The sequence below is a fragment of the Neltuma alba genome, unplaced genomic scaffold (assembly GCF_004799145.2).
Source record: "Neltuma alba isolate B1F8T4 unplaced genomic scaffold, ASM479914v2 tig00004220_pilon, whole genome shotgun sequence".
Taxonomy (NCBI): domain Eukaryota; kingdom Viridiplantae; phylum Streptophyta; class Magnoliopsida; order Fabales; family Fabaceae; genus Neltuma; species Neltuma alba.
The window spans coordinates 38889-64253 of record NW_021633609.1 but is presented as its reverse complement, the minus strand read 5'-3'; the positions used below and the strand labels follow the sequence as shown (position 1 = coordinate 64253).

The following is a 25365-nucleotide window of genomic DNA, read 5'->3' as shown; positions in this document are numbered from 1 at the left end:
TAGAGATCGCTTGCCATTTCTCGCCATGTTTTGGTTCTGCAGCACCACCCTTGTCAATAATTGCTTATGGTTCTCCTCATTTCCATGCTGAAGTTCAAATTTATAGTGCAATGCCCAAAAATCCCCAGTATCAGGAGCTAGAGTCACTGCCCAGTTCAGCCAAGTCCTAGCTTTATACACCTTGCTGTGATCCCAGAGTAGCTTTGCCGCCGCAGCAGCAATGAGATGTGGATCATGATCACACTTCTTGAGGGTATTATGCCCGCAAAATGCCACTGCTTGGACACTCCCGCAGTGCTTTTGCCATCAAAATATCAGCTTCCTTCTTGTTTCCATGCTTCAATTCTGCCCTAACAGCAGCTAGCCAGAGCTCAGGGTTCTAAGGATTCTTCTTTCGAGCCATGGCGAGAACTGCTCGAATTTTGCTAAGTCCATCCATCTCTTCTTCAAGTTTGGCAGGAGAGAACCAAAGAGGAATACAGTTGGGACAGGTCTTTATTCCAGACTCATAAACTTTCTTAGCTTCCTTCAGGTGCTCAAGTTGTTCTTTATGCTTATCAGCCTGTTTAGTAGCCTGGGCAGGTCGTACCTCAAGCTGACCAAGCATCAGCCATAGTTTCAAGAATGAAGGGAAAAGCTTTAGCCCTTCATCTAACAGCCTCCTTTCCTCATCAATATTTCCAATTCCCCCTCAACAATTGCAGACTTCTACTCTTTTTGTACCTCCTCTCTTCCCGGGCTTTGACCAACAGCATTCTAGCTCTCTCACGTTCATGGTTTTCAAGTTCAAGCTTGAAATCAGCTAACCATATTTCCTCAGAATTGGGAATGGAAGCATAAGTTTTTTGAAGGATTGCACCAGCCTCCGGCACATACCCAGCAAGCTACTTTCCCTTTGCGCCCATAAGCAGGCCCTATATCAGAACGCGTGGTGAATCCGGCGGCACCACGTCCAAGACCAGCAACGTAATTTTGGGGAGGCTTGGAGTTCAGGAAATCAAATCGAGCTTTGGGAAGGGTCGGCGGTTGAGTGCCACCAAAGAAGGGAACGTGGAGAGTTAAATTGGAGTAAGGTCGAACCCCCAGATAGGAGATAATAGTGGGATCATCATCGCCGCTGTGAAAGGAATAAGCGTTGATGGAATACAGGTACATCTGAAATTTGCTGGATAGCGAGGTCCAAGGCATGGAAGGAGTTCGCCTTAGGATCAACATCTAAAGATAGCTGCGTCTCCCCCGAATGAAAGGAAGAAAGACCCGCTCTTAGTCTGAAAAAAAGCTCAGAAAGAGGCAGAGACGTTAAGCCTATTCCAGAATGAATTGTCGAAGATGAAGAAAGTGGAGAAACCGTTTCAAGGACCAATCCAAAGTCATTTCTTCCCCGCAGGAAAAGATATGTATTTATAGGGGTAGTATTTATTATATTTTATTATCTAGCTTCCGTACTAGCCCATCGGTTGTACACTTATACCAGTTGGCCCCACTGATTGGCTGACGCTGACGTCAAGCAAAGTCTGATTTCTGTTGAGCTCCACGGTATATTTTATTTTTTCGTTGCAACGGAAGGTGATCAATTTTCATTCTTCAGCACTGAAGAAGACGGAGAATGATGAAAACAGCAGAAGCTTGGCCTCTAAAGGTTACATTTACGGAGCCAGCGAAGCACTGGACCGATGCGATTCCTTTAGGAAATGGACGTCTTGGAGCTATGGTCTGGGGCGGTGTCGCTTCCGAAATTATCCAGCTCAACGGTACCTGAATGCGATTTCTCCCTTCCCAAATTTCAATTTCCCTTTCTTTGATTCTATTTGCAGGCAATTCACAGTTTTTGAAATTTTTCTTTTGTTTTTTTTTTTTTTTGGGGAAGAGGATACGCTTTGGACTGGGACACCGGGAGTCTACACTGATTCCAGAGCTCCGGAAGCACTTTCAGAGGTGCGAAAACTTGTTGATCAAGAAGAATATTCAAAGGCTACTGAGGCAGCGGCTAAGCTGACTGGAAACCCTGCTGAAGTATGTCTCTACTACAGGCATTATCTTTTAATATGGCTAATTTTCTTCCTTTTGTCTGGTATAAGGCGCAATTGTCTGGTAATCCTTGTTCTATTGGATAGGTGGGACTGGTTTGCTTACTGGCGGTTCATTCTGTCAAATTGTTCAGAATTATTGCAGTTGGGAATCAAAGAAAAAGAGCGAGGAAAGAAAGAGAACGAGGGGAATCAAAATAAGGGAAGTTAGTAACGGAAAAACAAACTATAAAAAAATATGACAAAAACAATCTTTTTGTTGGGATGATACTTTTAGAAGGATAATTATGCATGCTATAATCTTAAGATCAATTTTTCACTTCCTCGCCAGTTTTGAAGCGATGGATTTCAGAGGAATTTAGATTTAAATAGTCCTCTCAGTTTCTTGCCCCGTATTCCATCTTGTGTCTGGTATAGGATAATGTGACTTGTGTCCTTCATTTTCATTATTCCATGATCATTCTCTCCATTTTCACCCATTTGAAATGAAGTGTGACGTTTGATAGATATAAACCATCCAATGCGTTGTCAAATAAGTATAGAATTTCAATACAAACAGCATATAAGAATGAGAGTAGAATCTGTCTCTGAGGCCACAATCTTTGGTTCATGGAGTCATGACCTTTCTTGTGTTATTCTGCTAAGACACAAGGCAAACTATGACCTCACAGCTGTCACATTCTTTTCTTGTGGAGTGTAGGTCTACCAACTTCTTGGTGATATCAGGCTGGACTTTGATTATTCGCATCTTACATATGGAGAAGAGGGTTATCTAAGAGAGCTAGATTTGGACACTGCAACAGCTAAAGTGAAGTATTCTGTGGGTGATGTAGAATTTGAGAGAGAACATTTTGCCTCTTATCCAAGTCAAGTGATTGTAACCAAGATTTCTGGAAATAAACCTGGAAAATTATCATTTACAGTTTCCCTGGATAGCAAATTGTTTCATCAAACTTACATAAGTGGAAAAAATCGGATTATAATGGAAGGAGGATGTCCCAGCAAAAGGATCCCACCAGAACATTTTGCAAAGGAAAACGAACTTGGAATTAAATTCTCAGCAATTCTTGATTTAAAGATTAGTGACAGGAACGGTGTGATCAATATCTTGGATGGCAAGAACTTGAAGGTTGAGGGTGCAGATTGGACTGTTTTGCTTCTCGTTGCTTCATCTTCCTTCAGCGGGCCATTTACGCAGCCTTCAGATTCTAAAAGAGAGCCCACTTCAGAGTGTTTGAGTATATTAAATTCAATAAGCAGTTTATCGTACGCTGATCTATATGCCAATCATGTAACTGATTATCAGGAACTTTTTCACCGAGTCTCACTGCATCTTTTAAAAAGCACACAGGACGTATCAAGAGGTGGGTCTTTGGAGATTAAAAGACTTGCACCGTCTGTAGTTGATTTATCTCTCAAGGACTGTGCTGTAGCAGTTTCAACTTCAGAGAGGGTGAAAGCATTTCAGACTGACGAAGATCCATCGTTGGTGGAGCTTTTATTCCAATATGGTCGTTATTTGCTCATTTCTTGTTCACGCCCGGGAAGTCAGGTGGCTAACCTCCAGGGAATATGGAACAAAGATCTCCATCCAACATGGGAGTATGTTCACATCCTGATTTCTTTCAAATAGATATGCTTTTTAATGGAGGATTTGTATTACATATTCTTGTCCCAAGCCAAAAAATTTTACACATTCTCGCCCAAACAGCCTCTCCAAAAACCAAAACCATGGTTTTGGGTCAAAACCATGGTTTTGACTCCAAAACCATGGTTTTGGAAAAAGCAAAATTTTTTTGCTTTTGGAGAAAAAAGAGAGAGTGTGAGGGCCTATATGATATGTATCTTGTTTTTTTTTATAAACATATTTTTTATAAACATATTTAATCTTATATTTTATAAATATATATAGACATTAATTATTTATTAATTATATTATCTTATGTATTATTAATTATGTTGGTAAAAAACATATTATTAACAATTTTATTCCTTCAAATTAAAATATATCATAAAATCTATTTTTTCTGTAATTATCATATTAACTTATGTCTTTTTTTAGTAATTTGTATATATAAAAAGTGCTTCTGATAACAACTATCCAAACACTCTCACTTCTCAGAATCACTTTTTTACAAAATCTATTTTCACAGAATCTATTCTCCCCAGAATCTATTCTCCAGAATCACTTTTCCAACCACGGTTTGGTTTCATCCAAACACACCCTGAGACTAGGAACATTATCAAACATAACCCTAGAAGCAATGCCATGCTTCTATATTGTATGTGTTCTCTTCTTTAGGACAGGAAGCGTATCATTATCACTTATTTACTTGAATGCTGCACCAATCTGTTTTCTAAATGACAAGGAGCATGTGTTTGTGCGGCTGCGGTTGCAGAAAATTAAACCTCACCTTCACTAATGAGTATAAATTTGTGAAAACTCATATCTGATTAGATTCACTTTTACTTTCATCTGCATTAAGATGCTTTTATGTCATCACAAGGAAGGCTAGTCTAGGGTACCCTAGGATGTGATGGAAAACAGGACATTATCAATGTCAATACTGATATTCTGTCAACGTTGCGTGCTTTTCATTCTCTATTCACTGTAAATATTAACCACGGTTCCTTTTTCAGTTCTTCTTTCTTTTAGTGAATAGTGATGCAATATTTATTTAAATCCTGCATAACAATTTTATTCGAGACTGACAATGAACACATTATCTATCTCCAGTGGAGCTCCGCATTTGAACATTAATCTTGAAATGAATTATTGGCCTTCTCTGCCTTGCAACCTTAGCGAGTGTCAAGAGCCCCTGTTTGATTATATTTCCTCTCTATCCCTAAATGGCAGAGAAACTGCAAGAGTAAGAATCGTTCGCCTTTTACATTTTTATCTTAGACTTTATTAATTAACGATCCTTCTCCAGTTATTCATATTTCAAAACTCACCGCATACTAGGTAGTGATCAGCTGGGGGGAAAAAAAACAACAGCAGGGCATCTAATGGCGGGGGCAGTTTTTTTTTTTGGGCCTAGGGGTTGGTTCATGTCTAAGGTTGCTGCAGAAGTTACACTGAAGGCAATGCTGGAGAGCCTTAGACCGGATCGGCCCCCATTCTTCTTGTGCATGCATGATTTTTATGCTTTGCTTTATGAATTATGCCTATGTTCTCTTATTCAGTTATTAAATGCCGTAGGTAAACTACAAAGCAAATGGTTGGGTTGTGCATCACAAGTCAGATATATGGGCAAAATCATCAGCAAGCGACGGTGATGTCGTGTGGGCTTTGTGGCCAATGGGAGGAGCATGGCTTTGTACACATCTATGGGAGCAATATGCTTACACATTGGATGAGGTGAGTGTAGTTTGATAGGCATAAGATTTTTAATCAACTGACGAGATTAACGAAAAAACAAAAGCAATAAAAAAAATGATAATAAAAGTTAAGTGATTGAAACGCTTAAAAGAATTCTATTTGAGAAATCTGATGCTTTGCCTTTACAGTCTTTACGCACATTTTCCAACAGACATGAGATACCGTGTTTGTACCATCTGATAGTAAGCATTTCAAAGGCAAATTTTGCTGATCTGTTGTTTCTAACAGGATTTCCTCAGATATAAAGCTTATCCCTTGTTGGAAGGGTGTGTATCGTTTTTATTGAGCTGGCTGATTGAAGGCAATGAAGGATTTCTAGAAACAAATCCATCAACATCCCCAGAACACATGTTTACTGCTCCCAATGGTGAGCCTGCTTGTGTGAGCCGATCATCAACAATGGACATGGCAATCATAAAAGAAGTTTTCTCCATATTTCTTTCTGCAGCTGAGGTAAACTTGCTTTAATGTTAATTAAAGCATACAAAACGATTGATTTCATCTTGTATTTATGCTTTAGCGGCCTTGCCAGAACAGATTTTAGGGAGAGACAAGGATCATATTGTTGAAGAAGTCCGAAAAGCTCAACCAAGGCTACGTCCAACTGAGATTGCTAGCGATGGTTGCATAATGGAGTGGGTATGTTACAATCTTGAAATTTGGAGGATGCACGTTGCTTTAATTTTATGGTAAAATTTTATATGCAAAACTTGAAGGATAGACGATGAATCTGCCGCGTAATGCAGGTGAAGGACTTTAAGGATCCAGATGTGCATCACCGTCACCTTTCTCATTTGTTTGGTCTATTCCCTGGGCATACCATTACTTCTGAGAAAAGTCCAGCTCTGTTTGAAGCTGCTGAGAAAAGCCTGCATAAACGAGGTTAGCATAAGTTGAATAATTAGCTTGCTTGTCTATTTCTGTCTCGCTGGAATTTCCTTGTAGAACTTCTGTTGATTTGACTTATGATGTACTAGGTGGCCGAGTTAACTGGCTACATTATGATGTTGCTTACTTTGAAGGAATAAGCTTTGTTAGATCTAAATTTGGTTATTTGAAACAGGAGAAGAAGGTCCAGGATGGTCGATCACATGGAAAACTGCTTGCTGGGCTAGGCTACGCAACAGTTACAATGCATATAAGATGATCAAGCGTTTGTTCAAGTTGGTGGATCCTAATCAAGGGGTACAATTTGAAGGAGGACTATATAGCAACTTATTTGCTGCTCACCCACCATTTCAGATTGATGCCAACTTTGGGTAACCTTTCCTTAGCAACAGAATTCAGTCCTTACTTTTTAACGAATCAGGTTCATCATCATTGGCTTCATGAGACTTGAAAGTGCCATTGATTTGTTAGGATCCATTAGAGCAACAATGTGCTTCTGTTCATGATATGCCATCATTAATTCCAAGCCAAACATGTTATATTTTAGTCAAAGAATCAAATGACAAATCGATTGATTGTGGATACTTGTTTTGCAGTTTTACAGCTGCAATTGCAGAAGTGCTTGTGCAGAGCACATTAGAAGATCTTTTCCTACTTCCGGCACTTCCTCAGGAGAAATGGCCAAATGGATCAGTGGAAGGGTTGAAAGCTCGCGGAGGAACTACGATTAGCATAAGGTGGAGAGAAGGGAACCTTGAGGAGGCTGCTGTCTGGTCCAATCATCACACCACTCTCAAAAGAATTCACTACAGAGCCTCCTTGGTCTCTGCAAACTTCTTGCCTGACGTCCTTTATAAGTTCGATGGACAGCTGAAATGCCTCAACTGAAATGGAAGCTTCTTCACCGTGATAATTTGCAGAGCTTTTATTTTACGTATATATAAAAGTCAGAGGGCCTTATCATTATTATAAATAAAAGTCAGAGGCCCTTGTCAATATTATAAGAGTTGGTGGTAACCTCTTCCTGATCAAATGTCAATGTTGTTTCCCTTTGGACTTTAATCTATTAAAATGCTTATTACAAAAATATGATTATTCAAATATGAATAATATAATTCTCTTCATAAGTCATTATGAAGTTTTTCCCACCTATTAAAAAGAGTCTTTTTCTTCAAACAAAATGACTTTTCTGCTGAGATTATTAAAACCAGTCATGCAATCACAGATGAAGGGGGGAAAACTTTTTTCCAGGGGTAAAATTGTAAGATACGATTTGAAGGGCATTTATAGAAGTAATTGATGGGGTTCTTGTATTGGACACTACAGCCAAACACATGCTTTTTGCGATTTTTCGTAAAGTATTTATATTTATTATTTTTTAAAACTATTTTACTTGATTTATAAACTAATATATAATGTAATTATACATATAAGTGCTTGAGAAAAGTCATATAACATATATTATAATTAATTCAATTATTTATATTTTTTAATTTCTGCAAATTTGTATTAAAAATAAGAGGTAGTATTAGGAGGTATTTAGATGGAATCAAAACTATAGTTTTAAAAATATTTTTATAATATATAAAATAAATATGTAAAAAAATTTATCTCGATTTGTCCGTACTTTCCCAAACCGGAGATGATAACTTGATAAGAGTGTAAACTGTAGAATGAGCTGTGCATAGAGCATGGTTGACCAGGAAAGAACCCGAACTCAGTAAGAAGGCAAAACGACATCGCTTTGTACCACCATTAAACCCTCGCAAAGTCCTCAATCACACTCCTGTCCTCTGGGTGCTATTCTGCCCTCGTCTCTTCCGAGATTGATTCATTTCAGTACTCAGCAGAAGTCAGAAATGGCTTGGCGCTCTGGATCTCTGTCTCGCTCATTGATGAGCGCAGCTAGGGCTTCTCTTCGCCCTTCGCCGCCGTCTCCGCTTCCCCGTCTTCGGCCACCGCCACTTACCGCCCCTCTCCCTCGGCCCCGCCGCTTTTCGTCTGCCACTTCCAGGTGCCATCTTTCATCTGATAACCCCGTGTGCCTTACTAGCTTCCATTTTCATGTCCAGTTTTGAAATGTAGTGCGTAAGCAACGCCTAATCATGGACGATTCAGTTAAAAGTATTTTGCTTTCCGCGTTCCAAGTTTAGGAATTTCTTAGGATTCCATTCAATTGATGGCTTAAAAAGTGATGTGGCGAACAAAAATGAAGTTTTAACCTGAGTTTCAGCAGTCGTTTTGTCTTTTGTTGAAATCCACCTTGCTAAACTCACCTGTTTTAATTTGTATGTGCATAACTTCTGTCTGATAATCATCGTCTGCCAAGTCTCTTCGGCTAAGAAACTAAGAGGAAACATAAACTCGTTCCCCAATTTCTTATGATAAAATTACTTGCAAATATCTGTAATTATGTTGTGCTTATCATTTTTTCCATTGACTTAGGAGCTTGGGCGAACTGGGATGCGCTCAATCGCTTTTGCCACTGCATAATACTAGTACCTGTCTCACATCGCACTTCGCTGTCAGCGCACGGGCTTGTTGCGAGCTGTCCCATGGTACCTTCCGCCGTTCTTGTCAAGATCGCTAGTAGTTTCTTTGTGAGTCTTGCTGTTTTTAGGACGCATGAAAGAAATTCTTATTTTTTCCTTTTTCTTGTGACCCCTCAACTGCTCTAGAGAACCAGAATTGTAGGACGTAGGCCTTATTGATGTTGAGGATTAGTAAGTGCTGAATTGCTCATTCTGAGTGATAAATTGTTTAGACCTTAGATGTGTGTCCGTCTATCTCACTTGGTTGATAAGAAGGTATTAAGATTCAAATTTATAGGTAGGAATGGAAAAGATGGGTGATGCGCAAGGACATGGATCATCCAATGGCATGAGAAGAATGCTGCATAGTGCATAGTAGGTTCTTTGTTCCTATACTAAGTTACCAATTTCATATTATTTATCTTCACTTTGAATCTTATATAAGCGAGTGATTCATGATGCTTAGAGATGAAGTGAGGCACTGGTTAGATTTTCCTAGACATCTAAGCATCTCCTATGGTGAGTTTCGCTTTAATGAGGCTTCAAGCCTTCAATAATCTATTGCATGCTGTTTGTTGTTACACAATCTAACATGCATGAATTAAATTTGCCCTGATCTTCTGTTTTCTTTTGCAAGCTTTTCATGTTTTCTTAGTCTATTACAAATTTATTGGCTTTATCTTATTTTCTACACAATTCTGGAAATTCTATGACTAAAAAATCTTGATACTAGTTGGTTTCTTTCCTAGACATCTAAGCATCTCCTATGGTGAGTTTCGCTTTAATGAGGCTTCAAGCCTTCAATAATCTATTGCATGCTGTTTGTTGTTACACAATCTAACATGCATGAATTAAATTTGCCCTGATCTTCTGTTTTCTTTTGCAAGCTTTTCATGTTTTCTTAGTCTATTACAAATTTATTGGCTTTATCTTATTTTCTACACAATTCTGGAAATTCTATGACTAAAAAATCTTGATACTAGTTGGTTTCTTTCAATATGAAATATGAAGGCCGGGCACACAAACAAAAAGTCAAGGGGGAGAGTATATAAGAGAATTTAGATAGCCGCCTCTTGGTCCTAAATATAAGAGATAACTGCCCATTTCTATCTTGTTTATTAAAAAGTTCTTCTCATGCCCTTCATTATATAGTAATTGGTTTTATGAGTGTCATTAAATATTTGGCAAAAGTTTGAAATTGGACCACTTTTTTGGGGGGAAATTTTACACTGTGACATGCTTATGAAGAGTAAATGCTTTCAACTAATATTTTTTAACATTGCAAGTTAGTTATTTGTTTCTTATATTCAGGACTAGAGGTAGTATATACTGTCCATATGTTCAGAATGGCCTTATTACTAGCCTTTTCACGATTTCTATTTTTACTTACTATGGGTTAACTCATTCATCTCACAGGTGATCCTGACTCGTGACTTTGGTTCTAACCCCCCTAGAATGTTATCATTAACCACTTTAAAACGACTTTTTTGACATCACTCCAAACCCTTCACTTTGAAAGACATGAGCTTTTTTGCCAAACAGTTGGTGTAGTTGCTCCCTGTATGAATTTCCTGCTAGGGAGAAAATGAAAGCTTCAAAAAGCGCATGGTTGTAAAACGTTTTATTCTGTCCATTCCTTTGGAGTATGGTTTTAATCTTATGTAGTATACTTAATGTTGCTATACTATCAAAGCTTCTTTCTACTGTTTTAATTCTTCAGAATGGTTAATTATACTCTTGAGTGGAAATACCAGTTGTTCGCTATTGTTATGCTTATAGACCTCATGGGTTCAATATAAAATAAGGGCCCATTTGTTTAAGATTAGAGGAAAAAGTGCTTTTGGTTTATTAAATATAAAGGAGTTATTAGAGTAAATATGGCCAATTAATACATCCCCCATCTTTAGCCCAACAATTCCCTTAAATTTAATCAACTAAAATAACTTTTTTCTTAATATTAAACAATAAGTCTCGTGTGTGACTGGAGCGCTGTAATTTCTGAGAATTTTCACATTTTTATGTACTATTCAATTGGGACAAGTGACCTGGTGCTGGATTTAAATTTAATGGGATTTTCTAAAATTATGATGCTGCGTACCATGTAGGCTCCCATATTTATGCAGTTTTTGTACTTTTTCCCCTTTTTTTAATTTATTTGCAGGTACCTGAGGGAGCTGTTGGATCTACATGGCTTGTTCAAGAATATCAAGCGATGATTTACCGGGTTGTGGTCTGTGGGGAGGTCACTTAGTTACCCCAAAAAAATTAAAAAAAAAAAACTTGTGTAGGAGTCCTGATTCCTGATTGAGACTCTCTGTTTATGCAATTTCTAGTTTGAGGGAGGTTCTACTTCCTATTTCTGATTTGTGTAGGAATGTCAGCTCTTGCTTAATTCTTGTATCTGGTCTCTTGGCTGCGTGCTATAATTGCTTCCTCTTTCATTTCACTATTCGGGAATAATATGACTTTATCAGAGCTCCATCTGAGGAGAATTTAGGATTTAACTGCAGCCTGAACAATGGCACAACACAAACTAACTTGTGTTTGGTTTATTGTTTCGACAAAATTTATAATAATGTTTATTGTAAGATTTATTTAATTAATTTGAATAGATTAAAGAAGTTAAATAAATTGTTTATTTAATAAATGTGACATGAATTTTTTTAAAAATACTTTAATGTAACATTAAATTATATATTAGTTTATAAGTCGGATGAATTAGTTTAAGGAAAAGATAATCAAAATTAGTTTTCTAATTAGCTTTTTATATTTAAGATTGAAGGAGTATGATTTTTGTTACTAGATTAGAAGACATGTAAAGATATTGTTTAAATTAAAATATATTTATTCGTCAATTTTTTGTTAAAAATTAACGGTGAATATAAAAACGTGTAAATAAGGTAATTGAATAATTTCTTTTGCCAACAATTAAATAATTTATTAATTCATACATAATTCTTTTTAATGGGGAAGTTTATTTTTTAAGAAATCTAATCTTTTAAAATTTGTGCTATTTGGCCATGGCACTTGAAATTTTTTTGTACTATATAATCACTTCGGAAGATTACAATAAAGTACCTAAAAATAATAATAACTAAAAAGTCTCAATAATAATTAAACTACCTATAATAACAAATTGAAAAGTAAAAAATAACAACTTCAAACTTGTTATTTGGACTTTTTGATAATTATTTTTTTCACTTAGAGCCTCATTATAATTCTCCCTAAAACTTTTTATGCTTTATGAGATAAAATTATTGAGACACTATTTTTTCATAAAAATAAGTCAATCTAAATACCCTAAGCTGGTTAAGCAAACCGCAAAGCAGGCTCACATATTTTTTGCAGGTTTATTAATTATTACATCCTATTTTGTGAATTGACAAACGATAAAAACATTGTACCTAACTTCCTATATGTATATTATCTTATGTGATTGTCCATTTATTGGAATGTCGTTACTCCCTCTAATGACTCATCCTCTGCTTTCTGCTCTGGTCACAAGTTCAAAACCAGCACTGCCTTGGTTTTAGAGTAGGAATACTGGGAAAGGAATGCTCCCTGCTTTTCCTATCTGTAATTATTCTTTTGTTATTTTGATAACTAGGAATAGAATCGCCAATAAGAACTCAACCAAAGTCTACTTAATCTTTTTCATATCATTTCCTGTCTAAAATATCTAGTTGGGTAGGATTAGTCATGTTGCAGGAACAAGATGACTGAAATAATAATATAACGAATCTCTCCTTTAATATGGGTTCTACCTCTACCATCATGATGCTACAGAGGAACTACAACATATTCCCAAGTATAACATGCCGCTCAACTACAATGAAAGTATTCCAAATCAAATAAGTTAATATTTATTCAAGAGATTACAGATGATATTCTAATATTTTATGATTTAACTTAAAAAGTGCAATTGGATAGGAATAAATCAAACTACAAATATCTATGCCTTTTTTCTGCTGTAGCTATAATTCATTATTCATTATGCTCTCTTTCTCAATCAAATACTTTCCACCTCTGATATATATTATGCCCCAAAAGGCTGAACCTGTCGATCTAAAGATTTTTGCTAGGTATCTTCCATATTCCAAATTTGGAATATATAACCAACTCATTTGAATATAGCCTATTAAAAATAAATTAGGACAAGATTAAGCAAAAATATATTATTTTGTTTAAAAAATATGATTTAAATTCCAAATCAAAGTTATTTATATTGAATTATTTTAAACTTAAAATTATTCTAAAAGACTCAAAAAATAAAATAAAATCTGAACTGAGATAGGCCTCACACCCGTAAAGAAAATAACATAAGTTTTAATATCAAAAAGTATACTTATTAAAAGAATTTTAACATTAACACTCCAGGTCTGATAAAAATTAACCTACTTGAATTTATAGCTGAAAAAAGCTGGTCCTCAAAGCTCTTATCCCACAGTAAATATCCACTGTTCGCTACAAAAGCTTGAAAAGGAACCCCGAAAAGAAAGCCCCAACATGAAGGCACCCATATAGATATCCGCTGCCTTCAACCCTAACACTACTTCAAAAATGGCAAAAGACCGTCCATACTCATTTCCTACTTTTACCGCCATTATTGACAATAATGAGGGTCCCACTCTCCCCCACGAACATTTCATATCAGAAAGCAATGAAAAGTCCAACCCACCGCACCATAGCTCCCGCATGTCACTTCCCCATCCCCATATGTTCCATTGTTCATTGTCAATGGAGAACATGGAACTTAAAGGAAACGCCATGTTGACCATACTTTAGACCTGCCACCCCTCTATGTGTGTGTGTTTGTGTGTGTTTTCACTCAGATACGCATGTTTATATTGTGTGTGTGTTTATATGTAAGAATGAAATTATTGATAATATGTTAGCTCAATGGCAGGGTATTATCTCTTCTTTTTTTTTTTGAATTGACACCCGGTATCCTGAGTCAGGCCATCTTTCAGGCACAACAACAGGTTCAGACTAATCCGCATTAAGGCATGATAGGACCCGTTAAGTTTGGCGTCCCCGGCCCTTAAGATGCTTTGTTCTCACGTCTTGAACTCAAGACCTGTAATTAAGCTAGAACAACCCCAGCCAAATGATCTAATCGTTGGGGTTCAGGGCATTATTTCTTTAAAGAGACACATTTTATGCAATCATGTGCACGTTGCTAAACTTTATAAGGTGCATGTTCTCTTTAAAAGTCCAATTTACAGCAGTGGATATCATACTATCATAATATCTTCAACAGATTTTAAAGAATTCGAGCATAAAGTTCGACGAAGTTCATATAATATTAAACTTAAAAACTGGAACTACATTTAAGTCTGGTCAATTGCTACTCTCATGAATAATTGAAATTTAAAAGGTGGGAAATAAACAAATCTCATTCATGTAACAGCGGCCTGAGTGGATAAACATCGAGACTCCATCTTAACACCTATCATATCCACCCTACTCACAAAAAAGATGAGCAGAAAGATTTGTTACATGATGTGTGAGAAGCACACATGGCAGGCAGTTCAAATAAGTTGTGATATGATTTTGACAATGGATATGGAAATGTTTTACTAATGCCCACCTTGTGTTTTCCCAAAATAGGCAACAAGGAAAAGAACTTTGTGAGGATAAAAGAGGAAAGAGAAGGACGAAAGTAGAGAATCCTAAGATTGACAAGGGCGGCACTGAAGCTGATATAAGCATTGTTCCCTGAAGCACTAAGCATCACTAGGTGGGGTCAATGATTATTTTGAGATAAAATTAAAAAAACAAAAACACATCCGATTTTATTTCCTTTACAGTATGATACCCCCATCCGTTTATCTTTCCCTGCTTTTATCTATCCTTTAAAAGGGATTCCAATAAGCATTTCCTTCTATTCTACTCCGTTTGAAGTTTCACGTTTCAAACCTGAAACTCATCATTTGGGATTTTGGGAGATACCAAAATGATCATTGAGGAAGATCAAAGAACTTTCAAACCAACTAAGGAGCAAGCAAGCGAAAACGAAGATCCTGAAGAGTGGTTAAAGCTGAACCTGAGCTTAGGAGGCAAAACTACTCCACTATCTACAGCAGGAGACCCAGGTCCTCAAACATCAAAATCAGCAGCAGCAAAAGTTTTCTCCTGCAACTTCTGCATGAGGAAGTTCTTTAGTTCACAAGCATTAGGGGGTCATCAGAACGCACACAAAAGGGAAAGAGGAGCAGTAAGAAGATACCAGTCTCAGAAGTTGATGATGACGATGGGATCTTCCATCAACTCACCATTTCATCGAACGCTTGGTGTGCAGCCCCATTCACTGGTACACAAGACATCATCAAGCTGGGGTGGAACTACAATAATGGCATCGAGCTTTCAAGAACTTGCAATGGCATGGGCTTCACCTTTCGTGGGTGAGGATCAAAAGAACTGGTGTGGCCAGGAAGCTTTCATAATTTGGATCCACCACAGCAAGTTGAGGCACCACAAGAATCGCTCAAGCTTGATTTAGACCTCAGACTCTGACTGCTTTTCAGGCTGAAAAAATTGGCTCGTGAATTTAAGCTTGAAAGCCGAAACAAACACATGCCGCAGGAGACCGATGACAACGAAGAAATCAGTACCTCCCTTTATGCTGGCTCTACGGAGGTGATGCTATAAAATTTATACTTTGTACTTCTTATTCACGTTATAACTCCAAACTTGAAAATCCAATTTTCTCTAATAATTCAGCCAACATCATACGACAATGCGAAGAGGTAAATAAACTACATATTCAGTCGTTCATCTGATTCACCTTCAAATCGATGAACTGTAGAAGAAGAAAAACTATAACCACGGATCGTGTCGTAAAGGCAGAAGTTGTGAGTTCTTTCAAATATCTGCTTCCCCATAAGAAAATGGAAGTGTAAAAAAAAAAAAAAAAAGGGAAAAATTGTAGAATATATTATCCAAATTTCATTAAAAGAAAAATCAAATTACATCTAGAGTTATATAAAGATTTGATGCTCAAATCTCTGCTCATGTATAAAACACCTCTGTGAGTGTTAAAAAGATAAAATTACTATATCTGCTGCAGTAACTTCACCCAGCTGGCTGGAATACTAGTATACACTTGTTCCTTATATGTTTATCCCCACCTCTTTTTTTACTACTTGAAGATAAACATGTATTGATCGAAGATCAGCCTAAAAAAAAAAATACTGTAAGTTGAATTGAATTCATTTTCATGCGTTATGGGAAATTACAATATGTAAGTATCGCCCAAAAAAAAAATGGAGATAAAGAAATAAACTTGGGTTGTGTGCACGATGATGGAGAGACTACACCTCATGAACAATGAATGTGGAGTAAAATCTAATTAAACGACTAAATGTGAGTACTATTGCGGAGTGAAATCTAATTAAAGGGGCCTTTAAAAAATTATCTTTTAAATATAATGAGAAGCAATTAATGTTTTTATTTTCTACTTCTTCCAAATTCAAATTTTAATTTACCAAGTTACGAGACTAATACATTCTATTAGACCCAACTTCTATCGGTAAAAATAATTGATGCTAATTACAATAGTTGTGACAGACTTGAGAGTAAAGAGAAATAATTGAAGAAATTGGTAGGGAAAGGAAAGGCACTCGATCAATGGAGCCCACCTTGTTTGTCCAAATCTGTCAGTGACCGGCTGATTTGGAGAAGAATGATCCAAGTTGAGTTAGATCCTTTGGTAATTGCATTTTACTATTTGCCTCATTTCCTTTTTAAGTGTTGTCTTATGGGCATGGCTTCATGCAAAAGAACAAACCGACAAATTTACGAGCTCGATGCCACTTTCAAACTTCCATTTTGGCAAAAACATAATAAGCCCCTCAACATAATATAATGCCTGAAGAAGTTCTTCTTCTCTTTGAAATAGCTTACTTCCGACAATGCCAACTTTCTCGTTCCCGGAGCTCAACGAATGCAGCAAACATAATCACTTCAATTCCGATTATTGGCTCTTCGCACTTCATGATCAAATATGTAACACAACTACACAAGACGAAAGATATATATATATATATATATATTAAAGGCATGTTTGACATAGTATTTAAAAACATTTATAAACATGTTTTATATAAATTGAGACAAAACTTCTTCCACATATTTACTTCATATTTCATAAATTATTATTAAAAAATTACTCATAAGTTATTTCAAATAGGTTCTCAATGAGCTTGCTCTCGTAAAAAACAATTATAAATTTGAATTTTAAAAAGCACACTCGTTGTGCACTTAATTAGAGAGCTTCAACCTTAAATGCTCTCAAATTAGCAACAATCAGTCATTTCAGAATGCCTTGAATTCATGCCAAGAAAAAAGAATTCATGCCAAGAAAAAAGACCCATAAAATTGTCATAATTTGTTTTCCAAGAACATACAACCTAACTAGACCATGATGCAAAATGAGCCGCTATCATTTACTCCATACGTTCCTCTTTATGAGACAATTAACTAAATCATATTGGTAAAAAAACAGTCAGAATTAATCAGAGATAATAGATATACAAAAAAATGTAACCCTTTTTCCTTTTCAAAAATACCTTGATAGGGAGGGGGAGGGGGAGAACTGTCCTTTATTAATGAGTAATTAAATGAGAACAAAATATGGAGAGAGAAAAAAAATAGAGGCAACCTCTAAGCATCTCTTGAAAATATAATCAAGTCATACCCAAAAACTGTCACTAAAAAAAAAATTAGGAGGGAGCACTAGGTAAGATTGAATATCATCAACCTGTGATGGCAATAAATGCTTGAAGTATACAACTAAGCTGTCTACATGTATTTTAACTTCTGTAATGAAAGTCAACCCCTCTGCCTCAATTTAGGTGAGGGAAAGACCTTTTGGGAATTGAGAGTCTAAACAAGGAAAATTAAAGAAAATGGAAGGCCAGCAGTAGTGTTTTCAGGAGGGGCCATGCTAAAATTGAACCACCTTATGTTAATTTATGAAAACCATCAAATAAACTACAAATGGCACACTTTCTGATATTGCCATGATTAAGAGTAAGTAAATCCATCTTACAGGATCTCAATCTAGCAAAAGATGGATCACTTAAAATTTGTTGCCCAAGGCACCGATCAAGTTTGACTTCTCAATATGAAATTCATTTTCGCTTCCTTGTTTTCGTTTTGCGGTTCCTTTGCGCTTCACCAACTCTAGGTGAGTGAACAAGAGGTTTTGTTGCTGCATCATCAATGTTTATATTCGCATCAGATTCCTCGGTATCGGTATTATGCTTCCTCTTTCTAGAGCTTTGGGATTTTGATTTCTGTATATTCCCCTCCTGGGACACTGATTTTGAGTCCCTCTTCTCATCACCAAGTGCTATCTCATTTTCAACTTTGCTGGAAGTGGCACCCTGTGAAGCACTTTTACTTGCCCTGGCTTCCATCCTTGGGGAATTCCGAAAGCTCCAACGAGTATTCTCAAACCATTTGCTAACCTGCGAAAAGGGGGGGGGGTGTTGGGATTAAATAAAAGCTTATAATAGAGAGAAGGCTATAAAAGCATTTCACTGTTGAGAACAAGAGATAGCACCTGGTTGAAAGTAAGCCCAAGTTCTTTTGCCAAGCTTTCTTTAGTGGCACGGTCCGGGTACTGATTTTCCTGGAAGTTTTTGTAGAGTACCTGAAAATACAAATTCAGTCGCTGTAAGAGAAACCCCTCCCTTTAACATTAATTTGAGCGTATGCTTGCGTTTGCCCAGTTGTGAAAGAAAAAATAGAAATAGCGCACATATAGATCAATGTAAATTGCAAAGCAAGTTGTAAATGAAATAATTGATAGCAAAAAGACAACCTTCTTATTTTCAAAAGATGTTTACTTAGAAAGTCCAGGGAAACGTGATATTGTGAATATATCAAGAGCGCAGAAATTAATTTAAAAGACAGATCAGTAAGTGAGGAGGAGGCAGCTGTGCGGATCTAAAACTTGAAAGCCTGGCCGTGTAACTAAGATGGCAATGCACCATTACCTTAACTGCATCTTCCCCAAGTCTTTTGTATGTTGAAGATCCTCGTTTTTTACCATTTGAACCAGCCCCTTTAGAGCCTTCAAGTGATTTACTGGTTGAACTGTCCATATTTTCAACTTTAGTTTGACGAGTATTTCTCCTAGGAGTATTTTCAGTTTCTTTCTGCACATGATCCAGTACTGAGGTTTTCCCATTTGGTGACACTGGCGGCCCATTGCTAGTGACTTTCTTTTTCCTACTTAAAGCAGGTCTAGCAGTCCAATCTTCGTCATCGCTAGTATCAGATGGAGCATTTTGGTAGGTCTCCTATAAAAGGAACAAAGACAGCTAAAAACTGGAATATGGAGAAAGCAATTAAATGGACCGGAAAAAAATAACTCTCTCCACAGACTCCTTCAAATGCAAAATAACATTCAGGAGATTGAACCACAGCATGAGAATCAGATCTACTTCACATGAGAAAAATAGACAGTGCATGCAAAATCGTAGACAAGCATTGTAAACAATAACCATGAAAGGTAACTTACGTCATACAGTTTTTTGTAGTCCAACCTTTCAATATGTCTTTTCCCAGAGACAGGAGTGGAGTTTTCTTCACCAGGATCTAACTCTGGCAAAGATGATGCAGGTACAGGACAATTATCCTGTCCAGATAATGCACTACCCTTAACTACATCAGCAAGGTCCTCAGAATCAGACGTGAAATCAGAACTTGAACTTTCTTCAGCTGCACCTTTGTCATGATCTACAGCATTAGGATCATAATCGTTGTCCTCTGAATCACTTGAAGGAAGGCCTACGTATGGATCCTCATTACATGAAGCCTCCATTTTCTCAGAAGCAGAAGCATTATCAGACTCATCAGAACTTGAATTGCCTCCTTCAACCTCCTCATCTTCTGCAACATCAGGATTATAATCACCATCACCAGAATCATCTGATGGAAGTCCCAAGTTATCATCCACTTTGTTTCCAGTAGCTGCGGCTGCCTCTGGAAAAACCCTCTGAGCGCCAATAACACACATGTTGAGGAAAGAAAAATCCAAGAGTAATGACTGAGGAATGGACAGAGGACAAAAATTTCCCACTGACCTCCCAGGAATCACAAATAGAGAGGCTTGTTCCGAAAGAATCATTAAGGAGATCAAAACAGTCATCCTTGCAATCACATCCCGGGCATAGCCAACCCTCATCATCAGGTGGAACTGTATGGCCACAAAAGTGTATGCATGAATGTTAAAAGAGTATGCAAGCACTAAATGATCAAATCAGGTGGTTAGAAGATTACAATTCTCAGATAACAAAGGAGGTTCCAGACAGAACTGATGAAATCCACGATCGCAAGCACCATCACAAAGTATTATATCATTGCCAGTGGCCAAGTCTTTGGACCTGCATTTTGCACAAAATATCTGATACAAAAAATTTAAGTCAGCAACATATGTCGAGAGATAAAATATAGACTACAGTCCTGGAGAATTGATTTTCCATTTAGGAATCAAACATAAAAGATCAACCTACATCCTCACTGCAAATCTCTCCTTCAGAATCAAACAAAGACTGTGGAAGCCTCCCTTCAGCACACAATGCATCCAAATGTCGAAACAAATCCCTAATTTTCAATTTAAAACTAAGTATTTTAGACTTAGCACGTTGAAGCTCCTTCTCAGGTTTTAATTTTTCCATGCTGCAAAAGAAATGAACAGTGAAATTAGAAACAACAAAAATAAACCCGTGAAGGTTAAAGTAGACAAGGGGGAAATAAAAAACCCATTTTCATAACAGGAATGCAAAATCACAATAAAGTTATGTTCGAATTATGAATTGTGTTAAGTCAGTACAAATTGAGTCCAACAACACAAATGAAGGTCTAGTTGAGATCTTGAAGTACACGGATACTGCTGAACATGCCTTTTTGTTTTGCTTTTCACACTGGAACAATAATCTTTTCCTATGTCACTAGGCCTGAATAAAAGCAGAAACAGACCATCTCATAAACAAAGTCACTTACTCCTGTTCCATATATAACTCCAAGTTCCAACAACAACACTATAGTTTACTCGATTACTTAATACAAGCAAGAGGCAGGAAATAAGTTGGCAAAGAACCAAAAATAAAGCACTCTAGAATTAGCAATCTGTTGTATCGTTTCAAAATCCACCCCTTCACATCATAGAGTTAATAGCATATCAGAAAGGAAATGGGAAGACAGCTAGATACCAAATCAAATAACCCAAGCAAGTGAAGCATTCAAGATAAAATTCAAATTCTATCAAATTACATTTCGTGGTAAACATTTGTAGCTTTTTTTGGCATGCACATAAATATAAACATGCATGGGTTGATGCATTCTTAAATTAGAAATGTTAGGTAACAAGGAAGGCATAAAGAAAATGCACTCCACACACAACGTATATAATCCTTTACTTTTAAACGGTCAAGTAACAATTAAATGATAACACCCATGATATAATCTGAATATAATGAAAAACTCAAGTACCCATACTTTCACTGAACAGTTTTAATTAAAATCCAACACCCAAAAAAAAAAAAAAAAAGAGAATCAAATCTTGAAAACAGGCATTTCATTAAACTCAAAGGCAATTTACACGGAAATTGAGACTGAAGTGTTTATAAAGTGCCACGCAAGCACTAAAGGCCACTATAAATGTAGTATCATTTTGTTTTCTCAGCAATTAAACAAATATAAATGATATTCTGAATAAGAGGCTAAGATCCAAGGTAGATCAGAATGCAAAACTCATCCAAATATAGAATACAACTTAACCAGATAGCATCATAATTAGAAGAGTTTACAAACCTATATCCTTTCCAGCCCTCACCAGAATAAGCATCAATCAAGTTCTGTTCATAGCTCACTCGACTTAAGAAATATCTTAGACGAGCTCTGATTCTTGAAAATTCATCAGTCACTCTCCTTTCTCTACGCTTATTCTTCTTCCTGCCTTTTCTTCTATTTTCTCCATTATGATCCAGATTAACCAGATTAGTATTTGATTGGGGTGGTTTAGGTTTTTCACGCGTCCTTGACCGCAAAACTCTGTCACTACTTCTTAGGATATATTTCTTTTTCAACGATGCTGCAGTTCTTTTATCCTTGGACCCTAACTGGGCACGAGTTGCTCTTCTGGAGTTTCTTTGCAGAGAGTTAAGACTACTGCCCTTGGCAGCGTCTTGTGAAGGTGGACCTAATTGTTCATTTGCGCCATTTCTTTCCACAGGTTCATTATAAACATCTTGGGATGCCTGCTGACATTTGTTCTGCGATTCATCATTAGATAAAGAACCAGAAACCTCTTTTAAGGTATTATGTTGAAAGCATGAAGCTCCTCCATTCTGGCAACTATTGTCTAAGTCGTGTTGAGATCGTGTTTGCAATTGAATGACAGAATCTCCAGTCATACTGTCAGAAACTGTAAGTTGTTTTCCATCAAGAAGAGAGCTGGTTGCCCCAGTACCTAGGACCCTTTGTTCATTGTTCAAAGATTCAGAGCCAGTCTGATTAGTGTTCTCAGGCATTTTAAAAAGAGCAGTTTTGGGATCAAGTATATGCAATTGTTCTGACGTATTATGAGGGTGGCACATTGACTTTCTCGTTTTGCTACTCATGTGATCTGAGGAAGCATCCACGCCAATAGCATTGCCCAGTTCTGAAGTATTATGTTGAAAACTTGAACCTTCTTCGGTTTGACAGCTCTTGTCTATGTCACATTGAGGTTGTGCAGGAAGTTGAATAACAATATTCCCAGTCACGCCATCTGGAGGTGGTTTTTCATCAATAAGAAACATGGTTTCCCTAGTGCCAGTAGCCCTTTGTTCATTAACCATAGATTCAGAGCCAATCTGATTAGTTATTTCTGGCAATTCAGAATGTGTGGTTCCTGGATCGATTGTATGCACCTGGTCTGAGGTATTGTTATTATGGGAAGTTAGCTCCTTGGTTTTGCTACTCATTTGATCTGAGGGAGCCTCCATGCTGATAGCATTAGCCTTCTCTAAGGTATCATGTTGAAAGCATGAACCTTCCCCATTCTGACAATTCTTGCCTAAATCGCAGCGCATTTTGAACATGTACATAAATACCTATTGGAGAAAACAACTTATGTGCATTACAATGTCCACAATTCTTTTGATCCTGATGAGTTGTCTACATTGAAGATGACTGATCTGCGGGAAAAAGATAAACAAATCCCTTGAGCTATCTAATATCTGCCAATTCAACACGCTACATTGAATCCCAGAGTGAGGCTTGAGAAGAGGTTCACTAACTTAAATCCTATGCTCACGTAACTTCATCAGAGCGGGCGAATTGGACAGTAATATACATAGAACTATATTATAACAAGTAAACTTCATTCTTTTTTCAACTTTTACGACAGATAACTGTCAGAAAATTCTCAACTTGATACAAATGCAGTGCATATTCACTAGTCGCTAAAAGAAAAATCCAAGCCACTAAATGTATTGAGCGTGAGACTTGGAGGGATAAGCCACATCAAATCATCAACAGCTCAAAGCCCCAGCTAGAAATACTAATTAACTGTTCCCAGCTGCCCGCCAAAATCAAGAAATGCATGCAATATTCATATATTTTAATGCTTGGTTCCAGCTGCAGCCTATAAAATCTGAAACTCTAGTGCATTTCTTTTTAAGAGATGAAAAAATAAATACGGCAATGCTCCACAATATGCATTATACGACACTAAGTGCGGCCTGTTCATGGGAAAATTTGAGAAGGAATACCCATAGCTATGTTGGAGAGCTAAGTTTGCAACTTCTTAGAGCACAAAAAGCATTAATAGTTAAAAGACAAATGTTCAAATTATTAGCCCAGACTAATAGGGAGACAGAAACCCACCACCAGAGAATGAAAAACGAAAACTAAGCAAAATCCGCCGTACCCGGAGAGTAAAAAACATTACTTTCGGCAGCTAAGTAATGACGAGAAGGAAACTAAGCTAAATCAGAAACTTACGTTATCGATATGAGTAACACAGTAGCCTCCGCGCCAAATGGAGAAGGCGGTGAGAGGAATATTGAATGGGTAGCGGAAAAGGAGGAATTCAATTGGGGTTTGGGTTTGGATCCAATGCGTTATCCTGAGAGTTCAGAAAACGAGATAGAAAATCCGAGCCACCGTCGAAAATTTCACCAATTTACCAAAGTAGGGCTCAAAATTGAATTCAACTTTTTATATGTCGCGCTCGCGGCGTTTCCGCGTTTATGCGGTGCCATTTCATTTGAAAGAAACCCCTAGTCCTTGCACATACGCTCGAGCGGGATAGAGGAAAAAAAATAAAAGGAGCAAGAATGGTGACTAAAATAAATACACTTGAAGGTGAAAATACAAAAATAAATATCTGTTAAAAAAATTCCCTTTTTCAAGGTATAATTGTACTTCTTTATTTTTTTCATAATAACAGATAAAGAGAGACAAAAGTATATTATTATTGTTGTTGTTGTTGTTGTTATTGTTATATATGCATGCCTAGTAAAAAGACTAATTTCATATTGATCTCGCGGTAACATCTAGTAAAATATAAAACGAACTGAATAAAATTTAGCCAGTAGTCAGCTGTATCTTGACGAAGATATTGTAAACCAATCAGATGGAGTAATGAATTACAATAAGTTTTAGGAATATATTGAATGGATATTATACCATCTTTGAACAAATCAACCTTCTACTTTGGACGAAGGTGGATTGGCAATCAGAGTGATTGTGCGATGGGTAGGGGTGGAAACAGGCCAGGCGGCCTGTCAGGGGCCTATGGCCTGGCCTGGATTTGGCCTGGCCTGGCCTGGCCTGTTTCCTAAAAATGACAGGCTCAGGCCTGTTTGAAGGCCTGTTTAGTTAAACAGGCCAGGCTTAGGCTTTCTAAAAAGCCTGTTAAGCCTGTTAGGCCGGCCTGGGCCTGTTAAGAATTTATAATTATAATATATAAAAAATTAATTAATGCTATTATTATTAATGTGTTTTTTTAATTTATTTTTTAATTTTAATATATAGTTCATAGCTTAATCTTTTCTTAGATTTCGAAGTTTAGATGACAAGTGAAGATAAAAATATAATTTAAAATAATAATATTAATAAATAATGTGATTTTTAAATCTTAAAAATATAAAAAAAATAGGAAAGAAAAATTTTGTTTCAAGAATGATAAATTAACTAACTTACGTATTATGTTAATTTAAGTATGATATCCTCTTTATTCATTATAAAATTATTATTTTTTTTCTCTTTATTTATTTGTCTTAATTTTAATTTTTGTGTGTACTTAAACGTAGTCTTATTCCAAATTTTAACATATAATTACAATTAGTTTTCAATAACATTCTTATAAATTATAATTAAGATTTAAAATAGTAGTTATGATACTAAAATTTAAATAAAAGACAAGACTAAAAATTTAATTATTATGTACGTTTTTTTAATCTTAGCTTTTTTTAAAAATAATTATTATAATTTGAATTTTTTAAAAATACAGGCCTTTTAACAGGCTTCAGGCCAG

The 25365-nt window shown here is 36.6% G+C and overlaps 3 protein-coding genes and 1 pseudogene across 6 annotated transcripts; 3 read left to right on the top strand and 1 right to left on the bottom strand.

Annotated features, from left to right (window-relative positions):
* The first annotated feature begins 24 nt into the window (after window positions 1-24).
* Window positions 25-7424, top strand: LOC114743990 (alpha-L-fucosidase 2). Its single transcript, XM_028932171.1, has 10 exons — window positions 25-1751; window positions 1868-2013; window positions 2728-3629; window positions 4765-4897; window positions 5230-5388; window positions 5638-5862; window positions 5947-6048; window positions 6156-6291; window positions 6473-6668; window positions 6894-7424. Exons 1-10 carry the CDS (start codon window positions 1607-1609, stop codon window positions 7183-7185), a joined length of 2436 nt encoding a protein of 811 aa, XP_028788004.1. The 5' UTR covers window positions 25-1606; the 3' UTR covers window positions 7186-7424.
* Window positions 7425-8047: 623 nt separating this feature from the next.
* On the top strand, window positions 8048-11288 carry LOC114743995 (uncharacterized). Of its 3 annotated transcripts, XR_003740041.1 has the most exons (4): window positions 8048-8311; window positions 8743-8897; window positions 9127-9203; window positions 10990-11288. XR_003740041.1 is itself a non-coding variant. In XM_028932178.1 (3 exons), the coding sequence occupies exons 1-2, from the start codon at window positions 8157-8159 to the stop codon at window positions 8885-8887; spliced, it is 300 nt and encodes a 99-aa protein (XP_028788011.1). In that variant the 5' UTR covers window positions 8048-8156; the 3' UTR covers window positions 8888-8897; window positions 10990-11288. The 3 variants fall into 3 exon arrangements, 2 of the variants coding, with proteins under 2 accessions (XP_028788011.1, XP_028788010.1); XM_028932178.1 differs by lacking the exon at window positions 9127-9203; XM_028932177.1 differs by lacking the exon at window positions 9127-9203 and having other exon boundaries at window positions 8050-8311; window positions 8743-8855.
* A 2906-nt stretch (window positions 11289-14194) lies between these two features.
* Window positions 14195-15557, top strand: LOC114743987 (zinc finger protein 4-like; annotated as a pseudogene).
* A 2012-nt stretch (window positions 15558-17569) lies between these two features.
* Window positions 17570-23961, bottom strand: LOC114743992 (homeobox protein HAT3.1). Of its 2 annotated transcripts, none has more exons than XM_028932173.1 (9): window positions 23829-23961; window positions 21654-23020; window positions 20354-20519; window positions 20121-20244; window positions 19925-20037; window positions 19360-19836; window positions 18833-19138; window positions 18397-18486; window positions 17570-18301 (listed from the first exon to the last, which is right to left on the bottom strand). In XM_028932173.1, exons 2-9 carry the CDS (start codon window positions 22928-22930, stop codon window positions 17963-17965), a joined length of 2892 nt encoding a protein of 963 aa, XP_028788006.1. In that variant the 5' UTR covers window positions 22931-23020; window positions 23829-23961; the 3' UTR covers window positions 17570-17962. The 2 variants fall into 2 exon arrangements, with proteins under 2 accessions (XP_028788006.1, XP_028788007.1); XM_028932174.1 differs by having other exon boundaries at window positions 21654-23015.
* Window positions 23962-25365: the final 1404 nt, after the last annotated feature.

Coding starts and splice junctions, on each gene's coding strand:
- LOC114743990 (XM_028932171.1), top strand. CDS start 1,607: ATGATGAAAACAGCAGAAGCTTGGCCTCTAAAGGTTACATTTACGGAG. Junction 1,752..1,867: donor CGAAATTATCCAGCTCAACG/GTACCTGAATGC, acceptor TTTTTGGGGAAG/AGGATACGCTTTGGACTGGG. Junction 5,389..5,637: donor ATGCTTACACATTGGATGAG/GTGAGTGTAGTT, acceptor TGTTTCTAACAG/GATTTCCTCAGATATAAAGC.
- LOC114743995 (XM_028932178.1), top strand. CDS start 8,157: ATGGCTTGGCGCTCTGGATCTCTGTCTCGCTCATTGATGAGCGCAGCT. Junction 8,312..8,742: donor TTTTCGTCTGCCACTTCCAG/GTGCCATCTTTC, acceptor CCATTGACTTAG/GAGCTTGGGCGAACTGGGAT.
- LOC114743992 (XM_028932173.1), bottom strand. CDS start 22,930: ATGTACATGTTCAAAATGCGCTGCGATTTAGGCAAGAATTGTCAGAAT. Junction 19,837..19,924: donor CTATTTGTGATTCCTGGGAG/GTCAGTGGGAAA, acceptor ATTGGCGCTCAG/AGGGTTTTTCCAGAGGCAGC. Junction 18,302..18,396: donor TTGGGCTTACTTTCAACCAG/GTGCTATCTCTT, acceptor CCCTTTTCGCAG/GTTAGCAAATGGTTTGAGAA.